Source organism: Melospiza melodia, chromosome 21 (genome assembly GCF_035770615.1).
Source record: "Melospiza melodia melodia isolate bMelMel2 chromosome 21, bMelMel2.pri, whole genome shotgun sequence".
NCBI lineage: Eukaryota > Metazoa > Chordata > Aves > Passeriformes > Passerellidae > Melospiza > Melospiza melodia.
The window spans coordinates 9,592,627-9,618,085 of record NC_086214.1 but is presented as its reverse complement, the minus strand read 5'-3'; the positions used below and the strand labels follow the sequence as shown (position 1 = coordinate 9,618,085).

Below are 25,459 nucleotides of genomic sequence, written 5' to 3'. Positions count from 1 at the left end.
AGACTTTGGGGTCTTTGGGGTCTCTCCCAAGCGAAACCATTGTGTGATTTAAGGAGAATCTGCCGGTGGCAGGACGGAGATTCCTGGGAGCACTGCAGGGAGACTTCTCGGGAACCCCAGTCCCGAGCTGAAACAAGTAACAACCATACAGTTTACACCTCTTGAGAGAACCTACAGAGGCAGCTATAGTTTAAAACGAGTTGATGAGCTGATCCAGAACAACCTGAAGGCTTGCCAGGAGTTCCCTGCCAGCGGCACTGCTGGGAAGACTGCGGCACTGCTCTTGCAAGCCTAGCCTTGAAACTGAAACAGCACCGCGCGGTTTACACGTCATGAGAGAACCTAAAAAACCCCAAACACCAAAAACCCAAGCGTTTTAATTTAAAACGTCAGCGGCGCTCTGGGCAGAAGCCCGTGAGGGAGGCGCGCGCCGCCTGAGGGGGCCGGGGGGCGGGACCAGCCGGCCCCGCCCCGCCCCGCCCCGCCCCGCGCGCGGCGCGGAGGTGACGCAGCCGTTGCCGCAGAGACGAACCGCCCCGGCCCCCCCCGCCGGCCCGGCCCCCCCGTCCCGGTGCGGCGCGGCTCGGCGCGGCTCGGCTCGGCTCGGTCCATCCCACGCAGCGGCTCCCGGACGCGCCTCCTGTCACCTTCAGCGGCGCTGGCCCGGGCGGGAGGCGCGCGGCGGCGCCGCCATGGTGCTCATCAAGGAATAGTGAGTGCGGGGAGCTCCCCCATGCCGGCCCCCCCCCGAGCCCCTCCGGTCACCTCCGAGCGCGCCCGGGGCCTGGCGCGGTGACGGCCGCGGGTGGGCGGCCCGGCTTCGCCCCGCACTGCGGCCGCGGAGAGGGAGGGAGGGAGCGGGGAGCGCCGTGAGGGCCGCGGCGGCGGTGGGGGCGGCATGAAGGTCACGGCGGGGCGGGGGCCGCGGCTGCCGGCGGGCTCCGGGGCCGCTCGGCCCCTCTGCGGCTCCGCGGCTGCCGCCGGTGCCCCCGCGGGCTCCGCACCGGCTGTGCCCGGTGGGTGTTGCCGGTGCCCGGGTGCCGAGGGCCGAGCCGGAGCCCGCTCGGTCCCGGCGGTTTCTGTGGGAGCTCTGAGGGAGGCAGGGGCGTCTTGCTCGCTGTAACAGAGCCGAGTGTCAAGGCTGGCTGTGATCCCCTCCCGCCTTCGGCTGTGCGTTTTCCGATAAGGGACTCCTGAGAATGTCAGGAATGAGGTAGCTCCAAAATATTTTTGGTGTGTGGAAGGCTCACCTTGGAGTTGTTGAGTGACGCTGAGGCTGCTGCGGGTGTCCTGCCCTGCGATGGGGATGAAGGGTGGGAAGCTGGCTGGACGTGAGGGTGTGTGGCTCTTAGTCACCGCTTGTCACAGTGCTCGGTTCAGCTGCTTTGTGCTTGCTGATGTGGAATCTCCTCTTGGACCGGTGCACTTTGCCTGGGTGTCTTCAGAGCTGTGTGCACTCTGCACATAATTCTTTCCTGAATTCTTAAGGTTAACTCAAGTGCATTCCCAAGTTAAGTGCATTCCATCGTTTTAAACTTCTTTTGGCTGATGGAAGAAGCTTTCTATTTATTTTTTATCTCCCCCCTTCCAAAAGATACCTGGGATCCCAGTGATAAAGTGGGTTTTCAGGTCTTCTCTTAGACACATTTACCTACATGACTGTGTCCTCCTTACAGGAATTATTTTGCAAGATTATGGACCATGGTGTGGATTTAAATATTAAAACTACGTTGAGGGTTGTACTGATCCTTGTAGTTGCCTTTAAACTTGATTAACTTTTTTTTCCCCCCAATCCTTAAACCCCTGCTATTTTTATCCAAACAATAGGAGTGTAGAGTTCAGGAGCAGCAGAGCTGCTAACACAGAAACACCATTACCTTCTGTAGTGTTAAACTGGATAGCAGGCAGAAACCTGGCCTAAGTGCTTAGTTTCAGGTGCATGAAAAGATAATTAACTCCTTCTACAACATCTGTTTTGTTGATGTTTTCCTGTGGATTTACTGCTTTCCCCCTTAGAGCACCTTGGCTGGGTTATTTTTCATTTTTCTTCTCACAATCCCTTGCCCTGTGCCACAGTAAACTCATTATCAGTCAGCTGTGCTGTGAAGGTGAGAACATATGTATTTTGAATCAGATTTCTGACAGCATGAGCAATTCATTTTCGTGACTATCACTTCCAAAAGTCATTTTACTCAGTATTATTTACCTCACCATATCAGCATGCCTACTGGTCTTTCACGCTGCTTGCTTCAGAAACAAGGTGGGAAGTGTAAACGTTAAGAGTAAAGGTTAAAAAAAACCAGAATTACTACATTGGTTTCCATTTGTATTTTCAAAAGGATCACTAAACCTTTTTAGAGTTGCCATTATACTGTTTCTTTTCTTCCCTTTGTTTTGCCCTTAGTAAGACAAATGTGTCTCTGAGGACAGTCAAGGTTGCTGCTGGACTTTCCAAATGAAAATTTATTTTTGACTTTCTGAGATTCCCAGCCACCTCTGGCAGTTGCACATTCTGAGTTGTGTCACTGTGTTGGCTCAGATTTAAATTTTCTTGGTGTCGAACGTGCTCAATTTACATCCTATTTGAGATGGTTTTGGATGGAATCTCCTGTTCCAGGAAGCAGTTGTTTAAGGCATGTTGAAACCTCTCGTTTTGGTGTGAGCTGGCTGTTTGAAGTGCTTTGCTGTTTCTTATGTTAGTTCTGGTTGCATGCAGGTAATTACTGCCTTCCTACCATAGGTGGTAAAAAGCTAAATGATCTGTAACTCCATCTCATCTGAGCAGATTATTCTTCCATCTCTGTGACCCCCTGTCACACTCTCCCTAGTAAATCAGATGGATTTTATTATGCCTGTAAGTATTTTAGGAGTTGATACAGAAATAGAGCAATAGAACAAAAACCTGATGTCACATTTTATTATCAGGCAAGTCTGTATCATCATTTCTCTACAGCTTCTTGTCCTGATGGTTATGCAGTGATGACTTTAACCCTTTCATTTGCTGTCCTGTCAGACTTTCAGACTTACCTTGCATTTCTGTCCATCCGTGCTGCAGATCAGCTGCCTGGATTTTGTTCATTTGTTTGCATTTTTTTGGTGTCAGGGTTTGTAAATGCTGGCTGGAGTCTTGCTTGCTGTCCTTATTTTTGATTTAAACTGCCTTGGAAGACCTTGAGGAGAATCAGAGTGTGGAGACTCACTTCCCTTTCCTGTGAAGTGATGATGATGCCACTGACCTTCCCTGCAGCTGTACTTCCCTCTGCTGTCATTTGAGGCAGATTTTAATCTAACAGGGATCTCAAATGTTCCTCACCCTTTTCAGGCTGACCACACCATGTAATTTCTCATAAATTGAGCAAGTTCTGTCCTAAAGTTAGGAATCTTTGTTTCCATTGCTGCTCCTGCAAAGGATTTCCTCAAGATCCTCTTGAGGAGTTTTCCCTCCTCCTCCTTTATCACTCGACTACCTGTAAGTGGTTTTCACCCCCACTCTCTTGGTTTGGGCTGAACAAACTGCAAACCATTCATCTTGTGTGTGTTTCTGTTTCTCCACTGAGCTCCAAGATAACAATTCAGATTTAGTGTCTTCCAGTTTCCTAAATGGAATTTAATTTGCTTACAGCAATGTTTTACACCAGATTTTCTGAAGAAAAATGTTTTAACTCCATTCCAAAGAAATTGTTTTTTCCCCGTTTCTTGGTCTTTCACTTTAATTTATCATCCAGCCCCCTCTTTTATTGCACTTTTATCCAGTTAACTAACCCAACACCATGCTTGATTGCAAAATTTACCTGTGAAAATCCCTTTCCTTTTTTAAATCCTCCCTTACACCACACTGGTGTTGGTCCTCTCCCCCATTGCCTTTCAGCAAGGAAACATACATATTATTTTCAGGAAACAGTATGTAACAGTGGCTAAAACAATTACACTCAATGTATCCTACCAGCAAGTGGCCTATGGATTTCTATTTTAAAACCCCATTTTAAAATTGTTTTTATTTCCTGTGTTTGGCAAGGAATGCCATGTCTTCAGTAGACCTGACGTAAAGAAGCACACATGACTTGGTCTAAAATTTGTTGCCTAATGATTTTTCTGTTGTAAAACAGTCACTGTTCCTTCTCCATTCACTTTTATTTTTGCATCATTTATGATCTTTAAAACTCTTCCATACCTGAGCCTTTAGCTGTTTTTTTTTTCTCTTAATTCCTTTCTCCTCACACAGAAGCTTTTCCCCATCTCCAATAATATTTTCTAACTTCCTTCACTTGTTCTGTATCCTCTTTGAATGAAGTGACCAGGACTATGTGTGACATTCAGGATGTTGATATGTGGGAGATTCTAGTGACATAATTGTAATTTTTTTTGTGTGTCTGTGTGCTGTTCCAGTTTCTCTATTGGATTTACTTGTGAACTGCCACTGAGCTGATGTTTCCTGCTGCTTTTTCATAAAGGCACAAGATATTGGCAGTAACTAACTTGGGGCTCATTAACCCCATGTGTTTGGTGAAAATGAGTCCCTTTAGTGCATTATTCTTTTTTTTTTATTGACACTGAACTTCATTTGCAGTTCTCAGTAGTTCTTTCTGCTGTACTTTGCAGTCAGCATAAAGTGTTGCTGTCACAAGTAATCTTGCATAATCTGTAATCTTTTGCCCCTATTGCAGTTTGTTCTTTTGGTTAAGTGTAAAAAAAGAATTCTATTTTCACCACAATTGCTTTTTCATAATCAGTTTATTAATACAGAGGGCTTTTTTTCCTGGTTATGTCCCAGTTCCTTTGAGACTAATTCCCAAAGAATTGGGAATTCTTCTGCCATGGTAGCCATATCCATTTCCTATCTGTCTCTGCTTTGGTTCCTTGTTTGACATCATCCTTGCTGAAAGCAGAAGTCAACCACAGATCCAGTTTTGGAGAAGACCTTAACAAGCATGTATTTCTGTCAGCTTTAAATTGATCCTTTTCTAAAAAATCTCTGTGACTTCAGGCAGTTTTTACTGTGCTGTCCAGTCAGTTGATTCTCAGAAGCATTCAGGAAACCACAATAATAAAAAAAAGAGATTAATTTAAAGCAGTGGCTGCACCCTGCTTTGCAGTGAGCTCTGAGAAAGCCTTTCCTCTGCTGTTTGCTGCTGCTTTGGGACATGTGAGCAAATCGTGCCTTGTGGCCATTGCAGATCTCTGCAGAATTGCTGAGCCCACAGAAACCTCCCCAGCAGCTTGATGAGGAATGAGATGGGATTGCTGAAAGGGTGGAGTGAGAGGGATCACCCTGTGCTGATGCTGTGTGGATTTGTAGGCCACTGAGGGATCACCAGTTGAATTACAGAGTTTTAAGAGAGGGTTGCAATTATGCTCTATCATGTATTGCTTCTCTTTGAGGTTGTTATATAAATATTCTTTGGCCCAAGGAGTTTGGGTGGGTGCTGGAATTCTGGGGGGAGAGGAGAGCTGTGCAGGCATTGCTGGGAGCAGTGTGGGGATTTGGGGGCTGCAGGGATATTTGCTGATTTCTGTCTCTGTTTCCTTTCCAGCCGCGTTATCCTGCCCGTGTCTGTGGAGGAGGTGAGTTCTTTGCTTCTTGCTTTAGGACTGTAAATAAACCTGTGATCAAAGCATGAACAAAAACTGGAAAATGCAAGCTGTCTTCAGGAGCCCCTGTGAGCTGTTACTCATTCACCATCATTTTTGACCAAATAATTGTATTAAGTCTGAGGGTGCCAATCATCTCTCTTACAAAATACTTTTAGATATGCTGATTATAAATCTTGAGCTGTCAGGCTGTTTTCAAGTGCAGTTTCCTTTTCATTAGCACTATTGTTCTTTTCTATTTTTTTAACACAAAGGGGAAGCTTTAGCACAGATTTAAGTCACCTTTTAAACTGTGTTTTGCTGGAGTTCTTTTGTTTTAAACTCTTAGGCAAAGATCAAGAATTACTTAGGAGGTTCATATAGCAAAAGGACTTTTTAAGACCTATGCTATTTAGCTCTTACATACAGCAAACTTCCTTTTTGTTTAGATAAAGCTGAATTGAGGGAAGAGATGTAGTTTCTATTGGACAGGGTGATTTTCATCACCAAACCACCCATGGAATAGCTGTGCAGACTCAGTGGCTGTTTCCCTCCTGTTTCCTCTGATTTTCAGCTTGCCTTTCCTTCCTTCCTCTTGCATTGAACATCACTCTTGAAGAGAATCTAACCATATAAGTGTTTTGAATTTTTTAATCTTTATACTAACAAGGTAGAAATTGAAATGCCTGAGTCTATAGCACTTCCATAGCAGATTCCTTCTCCTGGATGTGTTTTATTTTTTCCTTGTGATCCTTGGCTGTGAGCCTTGGGTTTGTGAACTCTGATCAAGGCCTTGTTCTGACTCTTAGGGAAAGCTGTGATAACAGCACTCTTGTTCATTTCTCTTTCCTCTCAATATAGCAGCTACTGTGGCGTAGACAGTGGTGGGCTGGCTCATGGAGGCACTTTTTTAAGCACATCCCTTTTATAACTCTCACTCTTCTGACAGAACACAGTTTAGAACTTCATGTAGTGCATTCCTGCAGCCATCAGACTGGCTGGTAAAGCAGAAGCAGTGTCTGAGCTGAGTTTCTTGTTCCTGTGACAGGTATCAGATACTGACAGAAAGCCCAGAACTCTGATCAGGGAGTGGGGTTGGATCTGTGTTCTGTGTTAGTGCAAGAACAAGGCTGTTAATGCCAGAAAAATTCTGTCTGTTGCTTGCTCCCTACCTGTAGCTTTTATGCTTTCTGCATGAATCTGTTTCCAGCAGTTTTAACAGGAGTCAGAGTGAAGTATGAGAGTAGGGAAGTTTGGATCTTTTATTGTGCACCAGCACCACTCACAAGAGCAAGAGCTTGACAAAGGAAAGAGTAACATGATCAGCTTTATCAAGTAAGCAAAGGATGCAAACTGGTGGGTAAATGGCAGGTTGCTTGAGCTAAATGGGCAGAAAGGACCTTCCTGAATAGCAGGAACCCTGCCTTGTAGTGATGTGGCTCCTTGGTGTCAAGGTGTGTAAATAGAAAGTCAAAGCACCAGCATGCAGATTGTTCCTTTGAGGGGGTTAGACTGGATGGAACCCAACTCAGGGTTTTCCTAAGTTCTCTGATGCTGGGATTAGCCTTCATCCAGTTAAAGCGAGTCCTTGGCTGTGCTCTTGTCCCTCCCTGCCTGTCCAGAGCCTTGTGTGCAAACTGCCTGTGTGGAAAACTGAGGGTTTGGGCTGTAGATAAACCTGTCAGTCTCTGGCAAACTCCTTTGTGGGTCTCCTGGGATTATCTGTTTCAGGACATGCATTGCTCCACTCTGGGTCCTTGTGGAGGAACCCCCAACCTGAGCAAATCAAATTTCTCCCCAGACTTGCACATTGTCCCTGTGTCCCATGAGTGATGTCCCTTTCCAAGGTGTGGTGTTTTTCCTGTGACAGGGCAGATTTCAGGAGCCAGTTCCCTGAGCAGTTCTAAAGTTCATTTAGTTTTGCCTGTGTAGCTGGGTGTGCTTAAGAAAAAAGGTTATTTCCAGTGTTGACTCAGAGGATGAGTGCTGCTGTGTTTATTGCCTCATCCCCCTTCCTGTGTGCAAAGATGCTGACACATCTGTGCATCACTTGGTCACTGCACTGCTGTCTGTTCTGCAAACCAGCTGTTAAACCTTCATTGCTTTCAAGGATTTCCTTGTGTGCAGAACTCTTAAATAGGGCTCTGGAGACTTGTTATTGCTCCTGACTGTGTAGCTGCTCATGAAGCATCTCTGGCTAGCAGGAGGACTTCTGATTTCATTTTCATATGGTTGATTTTTGCTCAAAATGCTTAAGAGTTCACATCTTCTGTGTGCAAATTGTTGCATCTGATACCAGTTTGTAAGATAGGGAATGAAATTAATTGTAACTTTGAGACCTCATGAAAGGGTTCAGGGAGGCTTTTGTGAGGTTCTGTGATATACCAGGGATTCTGTGTTCAGTCTCCACCCTTAGCAAATGGATCTTAACAAATGGAATGGAATTCAAGAGAAAACTGGTGATCAGGAAGGCACTGAGGAGCTGTGACTTAATCAACGCAGAGCTCAGCGCTGCTTAGCCAAGCTGGGAACCAAACAGTGCAAGAGAAGCCCTGGTGATGACTAAAACTGGCATGTAGGAGTTAGACTGTAGCAGTCTGTCCTCTACATGGAAACCCTGCCAAAACACAGTCCTGCTCAAGTGCAGGCTGCAGGCTGCACTGCTGTGCTGGGTTGCCCCCTGTCCCACTGTGGGGAGCAAAGGGAATTTCCTTGTTGAGTGTTGGGTGCCAGGCTCTGCCCCCATCCCCTGACCAGCAGCAGGTGCCAGCCTGGGGAGCTTGGACTCGTGTGGGTGGCTCTGCCAGCTGCCACTGAAATGCTGGTATGGATTAGAGCTGTGTGTACACATTCTGTGCTGCCTCTTTGTTCCTTTTCACATGGCAAGGAGCTTGCCAAACGCACAGGAATCTTATTAATTGCATTCAAAGCAGCTTTCAGGAAAACAACTGCTCTTGAAGGTGGTTGTGTTGAGATCAGGCCTGCTGGAGGAAGTTTGGTGCAATGAAGATATTCTCTCAGCTGTGTAAGAGGTGTTTGGCACAGAGCAAGAGGGATGATCCTGCAGAAGAGAAGTTTTTTGGTGCTCTCAGGTCTGTCTGAAGTTCAGATTCCTAGAGCCAAAATCTTTCTCTGTTTACCTTTGCAGGGAGAATGATGTGGGATTTGCTCATTGGGACAGTTTTATTTGGGCCATTTCCTCTCTTATCAATGTGATTAAAGGCTCAGAAATAACAGGGAAGTTTAAATGGTGAAGATGTTAAACCAAAGGGTTTATCTTCTTAGTGTCTGAGCTTTGACCCAAGTATTTGAAAGGGAGAAGGAATGAATAAGAGGCTGTTACTAAGAGGAATTAGTTTGTGCTCCTGGAGCTCTGGCCTGGGACTTGCTGCAAAGCCATTCAGTCCTCCCTGTAATCCTGTACTTACCAAACTCATAATAAACTCTGTTCTGTGAGTGTTTGTGTGCCTCTTACTCTGCTAAAGCAACTTTGCTTCTAAGGTTTCACAACTCTCCTGTTTTGCTCTTCTGGAGGGAGGTGAGTTCTGCTTTGTGTGGGTCATGTGTAGGGAGTCATAAGGAAGGCAGTGTGGTGTATGAAATGTCAGAAGTCACAGACTTGTGTTGCAGCCCAAAGCCCAGACTGAAACCCAACCTGCTGTGACAGGCAGGAACTGTCCAGCCAAGTGAGGGCTGCTCATGTAACCTGGGCCAGGACCTTCTGGAGAGATCCAGCAGAGCTGCTGCTCTTATCTTGGAAATGGTCTGATTTTTGTTCTGCCCCCAGGGCACCCAGCCTTGCTTCCATCTATTCTTCCAGCAGGCCTTTGTTGGCACCAGATGGCACAAAGAGAGCTTTGGGTACTGTTGTTATTTTGGATGCTGTGACAACAAAATTTAACGACTGTGGAAATCTTCATTGCAGGAGATGTTCCAGCCCAGTGAGGTATTTCTGGGTTCTCAGCTCTGAGCAGTATTCCACTTTTCCAGGCTGCCTTTCAGAAGTGCTATTCCTGTTTCTGATGCACAGCCTTATGCTGTGGAAAAGGAAGATGGCCTGAACAGTGTTGCATTGCTTTGTAGTTATGTTACGGAATTTTTAGGAGGTTTTGGTAGTTGATATTTTTTTTTTATCATTGCACTTCTGGTGCCAAACACTTTGTGGTTTACCCTTTCAGATTGCGTCCCTGTACTGTTGCCTTTGGCAACAGTTGCTGTTTTGCTCACTTCAGAGTTCTGAAGATTTAACTCTGCTAAGTTAGAACTCTTCCTTTTAAGTCAGTGGTTTAGCTTCTCCATCCTCAAACTTTGCTCATCTAACTTTGCCTCAGAGAGACCTGTGTGAATTTTCTTCATTTGATCATGTTTCTTTTGAGCTCTGCATCTCCCTTTTCAGCTACAAGAGACAAGAGTGTATTAATCTTTACATCTTCTGCAGAGGAGAATGTTCTCTTCTGTTTATTTTTGGTTTTCCTCTGTTCTGCCCAGGGAAACATTTGTGAATGCCTGTTATGAAAGAAATTGTGTAGTATCAAGTACTTTAGGTGATTTCTGGGAAATAATGCTGCCAAGTGAGTGTCTGTAAGAGACTGAGAAATGATTTTAGGGTAAGAATTTTACTGTATGCTGAAATTCTGTGCTCTCCCTGGTAGTGGTTTAAGCTTGTGGCTAAGAGGAAGTGAGATACAGAGGAAAAACAACACAACCCAAACCAAAGATAATAGGAAAAATAATAGTGGGAGCAGTGACTGTAGGATAGATCAACTGGTCATTTGGGACACCAGCTCAATTATTTCATTAGATAAAGTTTTCAGAATGAAAATTCCCTTTTTGCTTCACACTTCATACTCAGTTGTTTGAACTGCAATGGGGGATGCTCATCTTTGACCCTCAGGGGTCCTAAGCTGTGCACATTTAACGAGTTTGTTTCTTGGAGCACTTAAATCAGGTGGTGCAAATACCCTTTATCTTCTGTCTCCCTTATGAAGTTTTTCACTCCTTTACCCTGCATTTTATAAAAAAGCTTGATGTGAATTTCTTTGGGACTCTTCTGGATGCAGCACTGTCTGCTTATTGATTCAGGACTGGCAGTGCCTTGTTCTCAATTTTGTGGGGACAGCTGTGTGTCACTCAAAAGAAGTGAAACCCAATGGATTTTGCTACAGTATCTCTGAGGTCATCTGTGTTTTCTTACTTTCTGATGCTCCTTTACTCTTTCCTGCTTTCTCCTGATTCTGTGTTGGTTTGGAGCTTGACATTGAAGGGTTAAAGGTGTTTTATTGGCAGTGCTTTCCTCCTAACTACCACTCAAGCTTTCTATCTCAAATGAAATTAAATGAGCTGCTTATCTGCCCATACCAGTGGATGTCCTTTTCTCTGCCCTCTCCCCGGGTAATAAATTTGTCCTTGGCTTCTTCTGGCAAAGTTATTACTTCAGCTGAATTATAGCCATGGTAATAATGTGTCTTTAACTTCTGCAGTATCAAGTGGGGCAGCTGTATTCTGTGGCAGAAGCCAGTAAAAATGAAACTGGTGGAGGTGAAGGAGTGGAAGTCCTGGTGAACGAGCCCTACGAGAGGGATGGAGAGCGTGGGCAGTACACACACAAGATCTACCACCTACAGAGGTATGGGAACCTGTTCACTCCCAGAGCTGGGCAAGGGGAGCCAGAGGGGTTGCAGCAGCTGTAAATCACAGATTGTGTAAAGGCTGAAAGGTGCAGAAGGCAGGAGAATGACAGCACCTGGTAGTGAGCATCACTGGGACACCCACCCTCTCCTGTCCCAAGAAAATCTGGCTTGGAGCTTTTCAAAGCAAGTCTGATCCTGCCACCCAATATTTTCATACTTGAATTTGGCTGAAGAACAAAACATCTCCTAGATTTCAACCTGCTTTCAACCTCTTTTGTTTTATCTTTCATTATGTAAAGAAGATTTATATTAAAATGTCTGATTTAGCATTTCTGGAAAATATCATAATGGGTTTGGGGAGAGCCCTACCAATTCCAGAGCTGTGCAAATCTCCAGTGTTTGCATTCCAGGTGATGTCCTGCCTGTCTCAGTTCTCATTCCATGTAGTCCTTTTCAATGCCTTTCTTCCTATTTCCAAATTCTACAGCAAAGTGCCAACATTTGTGAGAATGCTGGCCCCTGAAGGAGCTCTGAATATCCATGAAAAAGCATGGAATGCCTATCCCTACTGCAGAACTGGTGAGTGCCTGAGGAAGGACTCTGGATTCTCCCTTTTTGTTTTCTGGGAGCAGGGGGAAAAAAGGCAGGGGAGGGTATAAGTAAAAATGCAACCTGTAGAGAAACTGTTCCAGGTCTAAAATCTTGGATTCCTGTATTCTGAGCTCTTTGTGTGGTCAGGAAAAGCAAAATAAAGTGAGGAGGTAAAAGAACTGTCTGTATCTGATGTGCTGCTAAAGAGTGACCTTCCTCTGTGGTAGAGAAAGAACAGACTAAGAAATCTTCCTAAAGGAACAGCTCTGTCACACAGATGAAATAAATACATGAGGGGTGATTTTATGTGCTCAAGTGCAGCACAGCCAGGTGGGAAAATGTGGAAAATGCCAGAGGGGAGCAGGGCAGATCTCAGGTGCCTCCTGCTTAGAGCAGGTGAAGGGAACAGCAGTTAAGTGATGGGTTCTGCTCACTTGCGGGGTCTGAGGTCAGCGAGGGCTGAACTCAATGCTGCAGTTGAAGTGAATCCATCTGTAAAGGCAGGGCTGAGGCTCTGGGAGCTGTGTAAAGGGTTGGAATAATGTCAAACCTATTTTCTACAGAAGTGGTTAGTATTTACTTACTGAATTTACCAGCCATGGTGTTTAACCAGTGCAGCTTCTCTGGTCTTTACTGCTGTAAACTGAACATTTGACTTTGCCTCCAAACTTGTGTGGTGTTTTTGGCAGCATTTTGTGCTGTTTGTATCTCTGAAGGATACATTTGCTGCTAGTTGGTAGTGGTACAGTTGCTATGGGAACAAAACACTTAAAAATTCCAACTGTTCTTGAAACTCAATATATAAAACCCCCCTTTTTTGACAGTTTACTTAAGTGAATTTTAAATGAAGTGTTTTAAAAGAAGGAAAAAGCTCTGCAGTGGGAGAGGATAGTGTTACTTCAGTCTGTGAAATTACATGCAGCAGTCTAGTGGAATGGATATTTCAAACACAAAATTCAGATACTGCCATCAACTTTAGAATAAATTTTTAATGTCTCACAGAAGATGTGGAAACAAAGTTGTTCACAACCTTTCTAAACTTTATGCAGTTTTCTTGCTTCATGTTACTTAGTTAGTAAATGTCTAGTTTATTTCCATGTTAAGCCTACTGAGCTGATTTAAATGCCTGGCTGTATCCTCCACCTCCTCTTTTCCTTTTCCACCAGTTTCTGAAACAAAGCTATGGAGTTCCTTCTTTTATTATTCTCAAGCTGCTTATCCTTCAGTTCCACACTCATAAAATTCCACTGAAGAATGGGATACTAAATTCAAGTACAAGACTTTTCAACACAATCAAAGAAATTTCAGATTTTAATATGCTAGTAATGATAACAAAGCCAAAAAAACCCCCTCAACTGTAATAAACAGCATCATAATATGAGATAAAAAGTGCTTTGTTGTGGGGGTTGGAGCAGAAGGCAGCTTTGATGCGGAGGCTGATAAATCTGTTTAGAGAATCTGCCAGCCTGACATGAAGCAAGAGGAGCTTGGAAAAGTTACTGAAACCTTCCTTTGGCTGGGATTGGGCAGGAGGGGAGAACCCTTGGGTGTGGGAACCCATGGATGAGAGGAATCATGGATTTGAGAGCCTGTGGATGTGAGAGAGGACCCAGGGATGTGAGGATCCATGGATCTGAGAACCTGTGGATGTGGGGAGGAATGGATGTGGGAGTGATCCCATGGATGTGGGAGAGATCGCATGGATGTGGGAGTGATCCCATGGATGTGGGAGAGATCCCATGGATGTGAGAGTGATCCCATGGATGTGAGAGTGATTCCTTGGATGTGAGAGTGATCCCATGGACGTGAGAACCCGTGGATGTGGGGATGAATGGATGTGATAGCTCCATGGATGTGAGAGGACCCTTGGATGTGGGAGTGATCCCATGGATGTGGGAGTGATCCCATGGATGTGGGAGTGATCCCATGGATGTGAGAGAGATCCCATGGATGTGGGAGTGATCCCATGGATGTGGGAGTGATCCCATGGATGTGAGAGAGATCCCATGGATGTGGGAGTGATCCCATGGATGTGAGAGAGATCCCATGGATGTGGGAGTGATCCCATGGATGTGAGAGAGATCCCATGGATGTGGGAGCCCATGGATGCATTGTGGGGCTCCCTTTTTTTACCCTTTTCCTTTGGATGCTCTCAAATGTTTTGGTTGGATGTAGGGAGACTTTGATGCCCTGCTGTGAATCCTTGGGCAGCAGAAAATGCTGTGCTGGCTCAGAGCAGCCAGGCTTTCAGCCCTCTCACTAGAATCTGAAATTTAAGAGCCAGGGACCCAGTAGGAGCCAAACCTGAGTGTAGGAGCTGCTGGTGCTTCTGCCCGTGCCCTCCTGTCCAAGGTGGTGTTGCTGTGCTGTCCCTGGAGCACAGCTTGCTTCTGCACAGAGCCTTCTAAACTGGAATAAAGCAGTGCTTTTACTTAATTGTGCCTCATGGTATTTTTTTTCTTAATTATTATGACTGCATCCTTCTTCCATTTCCCTATATCTCCTCTGAGAAGCTCAATTAATATACATATTATGGGCCATTATCATAGTAGTACTAGAGTTTGAGGGAATTTCAATGCCTGGCTTATAACTTTCTGCAGTTCTGCACACTTCCTTGTGCTGTAATATGTTGTTTTATGTGCTTTGAATGGAAGCTTTGCTTAGTTCCTTTGAGAGTATAAACTATAAGTGAGGTTGTTGCTATTGTATGGTTTCACAACTTCTGCAGTAGAAATGAAGTGGGGATTGTCTAAGAGTTGTACCTGTGGGCTGGTGCCAAGGGGAGCAGTGTTCTTCTCTGCAGTCTGACTTAAATATTAATGTTGCTTAAATGTTTTTAGAAAAGCAATTTGATGTGTGTTCCACTGTGAGTGTAACCATGGCCTGTGGCCAGATGTCAAGAAACTGAGAGGTTACAACTGCAGTGAAACATGCAGGAGTTGCTGCTATAATGCTTCAAGAAGCAGGTCCTAATTTGTAGCAAGCTGAGCATTGAAGTTTCAGTGGACATTTCTGAAGAGATTAATTTGTTTCTTTGCAAATGAGGAGTCTTCCCCACAGGGAAGGAGTTAAGGAGGTGAAGGAACCTGTTTTGAGGCAGCTGCATAGTCCCAGCACACAGTCATGGCAAAGTGGGAAGGCCCTGGTTTATAATTATTGCTGCTTTATTCAGATTTTGTTGGACTAGCAGGAAAGAAACCCCAATTCCTTCTTACAGAAATAATGAAATGTTCTTTGAGATGAAGTTCAGCCTTTGAAAAATTAGCCTCAGCTCTGCTGTCTTGTTCTCTCCCTCCAGCCCAACATGCCAGTCTGAATAATTGGCTTTCTGTAAAATTGCTGTAAAAAGCAATTTTCACATGCTAGGGGTTCAGAACAGCCCAAGCCCAGCAGTGGGTAATTAAGGCAGCTGGATGTGCCTGATAGGTGATTTGGGATGGTAACTGTCTGCAGGATGCTGGATTGAAAACTCAAAAATTGTTATAATAGCTTTAAAACCAAATTGCTTCTTAATCAAGCCCTGATGTTAGACTTCAGAACAGACCACGAACTTCACCTCCAGCTTCAGACTTCCTTCTGCTCGAGTAGAATTGCTCAGGTAGAGCAGCTGCTGACTGTTACAGGATCTTTAATTGCTTTTCTGTGTTGAATAATTGAGCCTGGGTGTCCAGGGAGCTCAGTTACCACGAGCAGCAGAGATGCAGAGGGTCTGGTTACTCCAGGCAGGGCTGCTCTGGCCTGAAATCCAGCGTGGGTTTCCTTTGGAACTGTGGAGAGGCTCCTTATCTGCAAGCTGAGAGAGCATTGGTAAAACGCTGTCAGCTGAACATACTCATTCCATCTTCTCCTCCAGCTGGCTGCAGGCCAGGGAGCACAAGTGGCAGTGCATAATTAATTGCTGCTCCTCTGGGTTTCTCTGAGAATTTCCAGAGGAGAAGGGCGTGAAGTTAGCTGGGTTTTATCAATTTCCATGTCTTTTCCCTCAGAGGTACCTGGGAAGCTGGAGCTGAGTGGGAGGAGGGCAGTGGTTGCTGTACAGTCTTTCCTCACTAAAGTACTGTGTCTCTTTCTTTCCATGTGTTGATTCCTTGGACCAGTTATTACAGTAAGTATTGCTTTTACTGCTAATCTGTGGAATAATGTCTGAAATGAAGTGGTTTGGGTAGAAGAAGCTCTTTAACCTATGATAAAACCTTTAGCTTTTATCACTGTAAGATCACATAGATGAACTCCCCTTACCAAGGGTGGTGTGTCCATGTGAGCATGGACAGAGATCTGTCTGTGCTCAGCAAAACTCAGCTTTACAAATGGGAACAAGCCCTTGCTTGGGTAAACTGAGTAAAATCCAGTTTATTGCCATGTTGTCCCCTTGATTAATCTCTTCTGAATTTGATATTTCCTTTCTACATGCTGAATGTTTCACTGCCTTGTGCCTTTGTTTCTGCTCCCCTGAGGGAGGATAGAGTTACCTTTGGGAGTCCTTTGCTACTCACAGTGATAGTGAGAAATGGAAAGTTTTTTGCTTACTTGGCAGAACTGTGCTTCTTGTCCCTTCCCTTTGTGTCAAGAGCTCTCAGCACATCACTTTAATGTTGTTATTAATTTGAAGAGTTGCATCAAAATATGTACTCAGTGCTAGATCAATAATCTCTGTGAAAAGACAGTTTCTGCCCAGCTAACTTATGTTACCCCTTCTAAGCTCTAAATAGAGTGGCAGATATTGTCCTTTCAAGAAAAAGCTGTTTATAAACTCCAAATGTTTCACTAAAACAATAGAATTTATGGTGGTTTTCTTTGTGAACAGCTTGTGGTTTATTTAATCCTGAGTAATTAATGATCAGTCAATTTTGCTGAAAGCAATGATCTGGTTACAAATAATTCTGAAATTCTCTAAGTTGGACCCCAGTCAAATGGAAAGTTCATTCTTTGATTTAGTTCTTTGAGTTGACTCTCCTATTGCTTATCTGTGTAATAAGAAGACAAATTATATATTTGTCTTATATAATTATATATCCTAGAATAATAAGAAGCTTTATTTTGATGACAGAATGAGTATATGAAGGATGACTTCCTGATCAAAATTGAAACCTGGCATAAATCAGATCTTGGAACACAAGAGAATGTGAGTACTTGTGTCATGTGTTTTACTCATCTCTTTAATGTCACTGCTTTCTGTGCTGGTTTAGAGCAGTGCTGTGTGGAGCTGTCTCTCCACTGTGTTCCTGCATTTCAAATGTTTGTCTCACTACCAAGGCAGACTCCCTTCTCTTGCCTTCTCACATAAACTGAATAAAATTGACCCCCAAGCACTTGTTCTGTGTGAGCACCTTTGCTTCTTTAGAAACTCTCCCACTGTGTGTTTGCCTCTCTGTGGGTGGGAAGGGGAGCACTGAGTATCTGCATTTCCATCTGGCTTTATATTTTCTCAGGCTGGGAGTGTTCTGTCACTGAAGCAGCTCCTTGGGTGTTGTTTTTTTCCCTGCAGGTGCACAAACTGGAGCCAGAAGTATGGAAGAGTGTAGAAGCCATTTATATAGACATTGCTGACAGGAGCCAAGTACTGCCCAAGGTACAGCCCCTGGGGGGGATCAGGGACAAACTGTGCTTCCAGGGGTCGTCACAGGCAGCAGGACAAGTGGGAGGATGGACAGAGGAGGAAAGGCCTTCCTTAAAACTACTCATGCAAGCCAGAGGAAAAGCTTTTAAAAACTGTCACACTGCCTGTAAAATGTGTTGCCTGTGCATGTAACAGTATTTCTGCAGCAGTGCAGCTGAGTGAAGTGCTTGAATAGCAGGAAATGGCACTCCCCTTTCCACACAGGATCTCTCCTAAACTTGCCTCCTTTTGAGACTGACCCATGGCTTCACAAGTGTGTGTGGAAATGATGTAGGCAATACTTGGTTCTAAGAACCACTCCAGTTACTGTGAGAAAGAAAAGGGTGTTTCTTTACTGGAAAGAAAAATCAGCTGCATAAAAATAGAATGTTGGTTGAGTTTCCTGACTTACAGACAGTATTTGATACCATTTTCATGGCAGTATGTGAGTCTGTCTGTACTTTTCTTCTAGTGAGCAGCGTGTGAGCATCACACTGATACAGTGCTGTGAACAGTCCTAGATAGCACAGCTGCTTTGTGTTTAGCTCCCAGAGAACAAGTGGTTACAGGAAATATATCCTACAGGACTTCTGATAGCCTTACAAAGGTCATATCAGTTTGTTATCACTTCTTCATAGGTCTAGGACACAACACAGTGTGAATACATTTCCTTGGAGAGTGTCTGACCTAAAGCTGAGGTCTGAAAACAGTAGCTCTTGATAAGGCAGAGGTTTGTCTCGGGCCAGGAAAATAAATCCTTTGTGTGAAGGAACAGCTGGAAAACAGTAGGATAACTTGTGTTTAATCTTTGTGTCTGTCCAACAGGATTACAAGGCAGAAGAAGATCCAGCAAGGTTTAAATCTGTCAAGACTGGACGTGGACCTCTGGGTCCCAACTGGAAGGTTTGTATTGATGAGTTCAGGAATTGTATCAGGACAGATACTGGGGTTTGGAGCCAAAGATACATCTGGAAAACACTGGAATCCCTTCTACAGAAGGAAATACAAAACTCAGACCTGAATCTGTTCTGATTTTAAAAGAAATGAAAGAGCTTGGTACAAAGAGAATGAGTTCCAGGAAATCTCTAGAGCTGTCAGCTGCTCAGCCCAAGGGTTCACCCAAGAGAATTCAAGTATGAGATAGCTGAGTAATGACCAGCAGTGTGTAACCTTTCACTGAAATCCTTGGATTCTGAAGACATTACAAGTGCAGATACAATGCCAGTCTTTAAAAGGGACCCTGGGTGGGATTTGGGGAGCTCCTGGTGTGCAGCTCTGATTCCTAGCAGGCAAACTTGGCAGGAGCTGAGGTTGATGTGATTCATTTGGGAAGAGTGGTTATGGCTCCTGTAATGGGAAATAGGAAACCTTATGGAGTTTTCTTTAAGACTTTGTAATCATGATTCAGATGATATAATCTAATTCCAAAATGTTTTAGGTAGGGACTTTATGGAGAGACTTTTAAGGAAGCAAAGTAGCCGTGGTATAACAGTGAAGATGCTGAAAGACATAATTTTAATGGAAGAAAGAGTGGACAACAGAGGAGAGGAAGGAATAGTCTGTTCTCAGAATGGAGGGAAAGCCACCTGTGAAGGAAACCAGGGTCTAGTTTCATCATGCCTTGAAAAAGGGTGAGCAAAGGTGTGACAAAACTTGTCAATAAAATATAAGAAAGGTGTAACAATGCAAGAGGATTGTGGGGAACTGTGGGAAGACTTTGCAGTTAGGACTGAGGGAGCTGCTTTCCTGGAGACACTTGGCTGGAGGATTAATGTGGATATCTTTGTGTCTTTGCAGAAGGACCTGGGGAAGCAGTCAGATTGTCCATACATGTGTGCTTACAAGCTGGTAACAGTCAAGTTCAAGTGGTGGGGTCTGCAAAATAAAGTGGAGAACTTTATACAGAAGGTGAGTTCTGGGATGAGGGGAGATGTGGGAATGGGGCACATCTCATCACCCACCTGCTGTACAGGCAATGCCTGAAATTCTGCACTCAGTTAAAGCTGGGTTCAATTTGCTGCTGAGGATCTTTCTGACAACTCCTGGAGCTCTGGTCACATTTTCCTCTCCCAGTCTGCTGCTTGAAAAACCTGTGTTAAAAATAAGCAGATGGTGAGAAACTTTATTAAATTAAAACATAAGCGGTAACTTGGAAAGAGCTTTTTTGTGGCAGAGTCTATAACCCATGAGCTGGGGCAGGATGCTACACCTGGGAATGGTTGTGTGTGGTTTTCCAGGCAGTGCTGTGTTCATAAAACTCCTGTGCCTTCAGATCAGAGACTTCTCAGTGGTTAATATTGATAAACCACAGAGCTGCTTCTGCAAAAGCAATTCAAGGCAGCTCCAAGGGGGAATGACCATGGTGCTGCAGGATTTAAATACCTCTAACAAAAGACCTGAATAATGCAGTGTCTCCAATCCCTTTCTATTTATGAGTATCTACAGGCTTGCATCAAAGTATTCAGGCTGCTTTTGATGAGATATGAAACCATAATTGGTAAAACTGAAGTGTCCTTCCTTGATGAGGTCTTTCCAAGAGGCATTATATATCCCTGTCTAATATAATGATTTTGCCTACCTTATCTCTTATAAAATGGAAATAAATTGCTCCAAACCTGGAGTAGTTTGTGCACATTAGTCACCTGTGCTAAAAGGTTTTCAGCTGTGGAAAACAAGTTTAGGCATTTTTTTAGGTCACTTCAAAAGAAAAAAATAATAAGATAAGCACATGTCAGCCCTTTACATTTCCTAACTTGTAGTTTTTAGCAAGTAAAGGATTTTAAAAATACCTGTTTCTCCTTTTTTCTGCACTTCCAGACCAACTTTTGTGCTCTAAGTAAACCCAGCTTGGAGCACTTTATTGAGTCAGAACAATACTGTCAAATCAAAGGAAATTCACTAATTCTTTCAGTGCAGTGTGCAGACTGCTGTCTAGGTTTGGAAAGGAAAAAAAAGGCATTTCTCTGGGGATTCAAGGCTCTAGATTAGATATTCTGATAAAAGAATAAAAATTAGCTATCTCCAGTTTCCAATTGTGGCAGCTCGACGGAAAGGTGGGCGAGGGAGCTGATTCTACACATCTCTGAAAATTGTTCCAGTGCTGTGAGCTCCATGGTAATTGCCCTGTGACTAAGCTGGTTTGTGTTTTATTCCTCCTTTTGCAGCAAGAAAAGAGGCTCTTCACAAACTTCCACCGGCAGCTCTTTTGCTGGCTCGATAAGTGGGTTGATCTGACTATGGAGGACATCCGTAGGATGGAGGAGGAGACCAAGAGACAGCTGGATGAGGTCAGTGGCAAAGCAGGGCAGGTGTGGGATGTGTGAGAAGCTGCTTCTCTCCAGCACAGAGAGAGGAAAGGCTGCTGCATTGTCAGGGCATGGTGTGAATTGTGCTCCTGCTATTTAGGTCATGCTGTGTGTGCTGTGAGTGATTTGCCATGAGTCCATCGTGCTGGCATCTCCTCCTAATCATTATGGAATTCTCCTTCTGTTTGTTGTTGAGGCAGTAAATGTATTGAACCACAGGTAATGAGGGGCTGAGTGGCAATGATTCATTTACTGCCTCAATATCTTCTGTTTGCTTTTACTCAAAGCTGAATGGTCGATTTTTGTCCTCATTAGTTGCCAGAAACCCGTTGAGTAAAAGGTTTTTATAGCTCTAAGTACCATAAGCAGGTAGTGGGGGTATGTAACAGCATTCTTACTCTGAGGAACACAAGTTTGGTAATAATGAGAACCTTGTTCTGTGGTTTGTGTCCTGCCCTGCACCCTTCTCTCCCTTCATGCCTCAGGATATTTCATTGCAGTTTCATGTACACTCTTGCCCTTTGGATAATGGTTCCAAATCTGCTGCCAACCCACAGCTTAACCAGAAGTGATGCCTGCATGTGCATTTCACAATCACTGATTTGAGGTGCTGAGATATAATCAATGTCTTACACACAGGAGATGTTCCATACTGATAAATTTTGAGATAACACACGTGAGAATCATTACTTGAGCACTTCTTTCCTCTTTCAGATGAGAGAAAAAGATCCAGTGAAAGGAATGTCGGCTGCAGATGACTAATGTGACTCCTTCCTTGTGCACTGTAGGTATCAAGAGATTTCTGACAAATCTCTATTGCTCTGTTTGGTTTAAAACCCCCAACATTTGTGTGAGGAATGATCCTGTTCATATATTCTGACAAGCAAATCTGTGCTATTGATTTTTTTTATCGTGAAGCCATTTCACTGACAGGTTGATGAGAGAGGTTTACTGCCTCATTTCAGAACTATTCTAAAGAAAAGTCTGAGTGAAAAGTGTAAGAAAAATGTGTTGGAATATTCTGTAGTTTACTGCTATTATTTCTGTAATACATGTGCTACTTTCCATGACTTGCATAGAAACTTTTGTCAGTCTCAAAAAAAGTAAGTTAGACATGCAAATACTTAGAATACAGTTGGAAATTGAATATTCCAAGCATTTTGTGAGGAATTTATTTTTTCCATTGCTTGTTAGTAGTATTTACTAATGGGCCAAGGCTTGCAGTAACACTTGGGCATTGCAGGAGAAGCAGCAATGACCATTTTAAAGGTTTTGACTTGTTTTCTTTCTATTCTGTAAAATATGTCATCAGTTTGGGGGCTGGTTTTGCCAAATTTTTCTTAGACATTGCAAAAATTGTATAGTATAGTATATACAATATATACAATAGTGTTGTATAGTATATACAATATATACAATAGTGTTGTTTAGTATATACAATATATACAATTGTGTTGTATAGTATATACAATATATACAATTGTGTTGTATAGTATTAGGGAGGTAAGAAAGCAAGGAGAAAGAAGGGATTGTCCATTTCTGTTGGGAAGAATAGGTTGTTAGGGCAATAAATGCCATCCTAGTTATCCTTGGAAGGAATGGGGTGGGGCAGAACCACATCCTCCTGGAGTACTCACTATTTGTTCTGTTTGCCCGCTGTTATCTGCTGGTTGCTTGGTGGTAAGTAGGGAACACAAGGTGAGGGAGTGTCTTTGATAGAAATATTTTAATTTTTGAATGCAGCTTCAGCCACTTGATTTTCCTCTCTGCATTTCCTGTGGATCAGAGCTGCAGTGTAACCCTGCATTGTCTGCCTGACTCACATTTGCTCTCTCAAGGTTGTGTGCCCCCTCCCTTGGCACACTGCTCTCCCAGAGCCATCCTGAAACATTTCCCTGTTGTCTCTTTGTTTCAGTTTGCAAGACAGTCATCAGGAAGGCCCAGGGAATGCACACCCTTGACTGATGGACCATCTCTGGATCAAGCCTTTCTCTGTCCAGCTGGCAGGCGATTTTAAACCTCCCATAGCTAATTCTAGATGCCCCTTAATATTGTGAGCAAATAGACAGTCTGGTACTAAGCACTCCAATGTTAGCACGTGCATCCCAAGGAGCTTCCTCCTCCTGGGGCCGTGTGACTTAGAGATCTGTATTTACAACTCCTCCCTCCTCTTTTTTTCATTGTGTTCAGACCAATTTCCATGTGGCCCTGTTTGATTTCCAAGTGACATTTTTAGCTCAAATAGTCTTGTGATGTGGTGACTTAGAATTTTTTTGTTTTGGTTTTGTTTTTGATTTTTTTTTTTTCCAAGTGGGATAAACTGCCACCTTTGTTTCTGCCCAGCCCTTCACTGTTCTTTGAATGTCTGTTTGGAGATGGAAATAGTCCATATTTAAAAGTGCAAAACTCTTCCATGAAATGTTCTGCTCTCACCCTTGCTCCCAGAGGGAGATATTTAATGGCAGGTAACCTGAGTACAGCATGAGGAGCAGCCAGAGAGTTCTTGGTTTGTGGTGAGTTGGGATTTGTGGCTTCTGCAGGGCATTCCTTTGTTCTGTCTTAACAAACATGAATTAAAGACTGCCCAGAAGCTGCAGTCAGGCCCTGTGCTGGGGCATTCAGCACTTACCTGTTGAGTTTCCATTTTAGGGGCCTCTCTGGCCCTTGTAGCTCTGTTGTCCTCCAGCTGTACATGTCAGTCTTAAAGAATCCTTCTTGACACATGTTGCAACTTCCTGCTTCTTTATTAATTAAGACTTCCCATAACTTACAAAGCTGGAATGGTTTTGACTAATAATTACAATGTGATTCTCCCTGGACAAATTGGGATGTTGCAAAGGCTGGTGTGCAAGAGAGGTGTTGGCATCTGGTTACCTCCAGGTGCCTGGGGCCGTGGTTCTGCTCAGCAATAATATTCTTCCCATTGCAAGGCTGACTGAAATATCTCCTTTTGTGCTGTAAGAAAAACTACTTATAAAATCCTGCAGTTTGCTAGGATATCTGTTGGTTATTATAAATCATAGAGGATACTGTTAATGTGAAGAGCTCTCATTATTTAATGAACTCAGATATTTACTGTAACTATCCTTATGTTGATATCAGCTTTAGACAATCAACTCAGCAGAACAGAATCAAGGAAATGCTGCTTTCTTCAATACATATGAGGAAAAAAAAAAATCCTACTTCTTTGCTTATCCCAAGGCCCAATGTTTGATTTTTCCCCTCCCCTAGTAGTAATAACTTTATTTTCCACTTCTGTGTTTGGCAGCACTAAGATGAAACCCTGAATGCCAAACAGTCGTGGGTGTATCACCACTTTTGAGGAGTCTTTTTAGCATTCTGTAATACTCTGACTCCTCCAGCCCTTCCCACTCCTGCAAGCAGGAGATCCTGAAATGCTCCCATGCCCTGTTTTCAGTGTGAGGGAAGATGGGAATGCTCTGGAGGGAGAGGATGGCATTGGTTTCTGGGGAGGGGGCAGTTTATCCCTTTATTTTTAGTTTGTTATTTTGCCTTACTCATGTCTAAGTGCAATAAGCTCTGAATTGTACCAGTAACTCTGGCAGGCTCTTCTCAGTGACCTCAGACGGTTCTGCGGGGTTGGGGTGGGGTTTGAGGGGTTTTAGCAATCTCACCAGGCAGAAGTAAAACAAGTTTATTGTAAAATAGATAAAGAAAACTAAATTTTAATCTTTGAGGCTATTTGGGACCAGGATGTTTCATGACATGTTGTATAGCTGTTCCAGAAGTATGCTAGGAGTGTAGGCCCCAGTTAGAGTTCTTTCAGTTTGAAGTATTTTTAACAGAGAATTTATGCACTGACTTCTGTTCATGTTTGTTGGTTATGTTTTGAGGGATTCTTACGCTTGAGGGCAACCTGAGAATACACATAGCACACTTGTTCTTTCAGTTTGTGTTATCCAAGAGGCTTTTTCCATCTGATGACACTAATCGCCGTGGAAGCAGATTGTAACATTCCACCATTGCAATCCTTTTTTGATCCTCTGATTTCAGAGTAAGAGCTTTTACACAAAGCTTTCCTGATTAGTGGAAAAACTTGGAGGGAGGGAGAGGGGGGGGAAAACTACAGGACCTTCATCCTGAATCCTCCCCCTCTGCTCCCTACCCTTTGTTTTCTGTCCTTCCAATTTGATCCTAAGTGAAAGCATCCCTCAGCCTTTGGATAGACAAATCCTGTAAAGACCCTTCAGTCTCGACGCTTGGTTCCTGCTAGTGAGCATAGCAAAGATCACGCAGCGTTCCCGTGCCGTATCCTCCATCAGCTTCGGCGAGAACCCTCCCGGCGGGGTCGGCTCCATCCCGAGGAGGGGCTGCAAGCGCTGGGATCGCCATTCCCACCCGGGTTTTGGGGTTCCAGGGGCAGCCCCGAGCCCCGGCCTGCCCCAGGGCCGCTCGCCCCTCACACCCCGCAGCCCTTCTGGGTTCATCCCGCCCTTCCCGACGGGTTCTCCCGTGCTCTTTCCTTTGGCGACACACACTTTGTAGAATGGGTTAGATTATCTCGTCGTTTCTTTCAATGTGAGTTTGTGCCTTTTTTGTCTCCTAAATCTTCCAATACAGGCATATTGGAAATGAAATCTAATAAAATACTAGACAGAGCCTCTCGCTTCTGCCTCCTTTTTTGGGGTCTTTTTAGGGTTTTTTGGAGTTTTTTTTTTTTTGTTTTTTTGGAGGGGGGGTTGGGGAGTTTTTGGAGTTTTTTGGGGTTTTTTTGGGGGATGGGGTTTGGGGGGTTTTTTGGGGGGTTT

The 25,459-nt window shown here is 44.0% G+C and overlaps 1 protein-coding gene across 1 annotated transcript; it reads left to right on the top strand.

The window, feature by feature from the left end:
* Positions 1-606: 606 nt before the first annotated feature.
* PITPNA (phosphatidylinositol transfer protein alpha) lies at positions 607-25,310 on the top strand. Its single transcript, XM_063174210.1, has 12 exons — positions 607-712; positions 5,532-5,562; positions 11,049-11,194; positions 11,686-11,777; positions 15,887-15,894; positions 16,837-16,911; positions 17,275-17,358; positions 18,211-18,288; positions 19,183-19,293; positions 20,550-20,672; positions 21,405-21,474; positions 22,606-25,310. Exons 1-11 carry the CDS (start codon positions 693-695, stop codon positions 21,450-21,452), a joined length of 816 nt encoding a protein of 271 aa, XP_063030280.1. The 5' UTR covers positions 607-692; the 3' UTR covers positions 21,453-21,474; positions 22,606-25,310.
* The last annotated feature ends 149 nt before the right edge of the window (positions 25,311-25,459 follow it).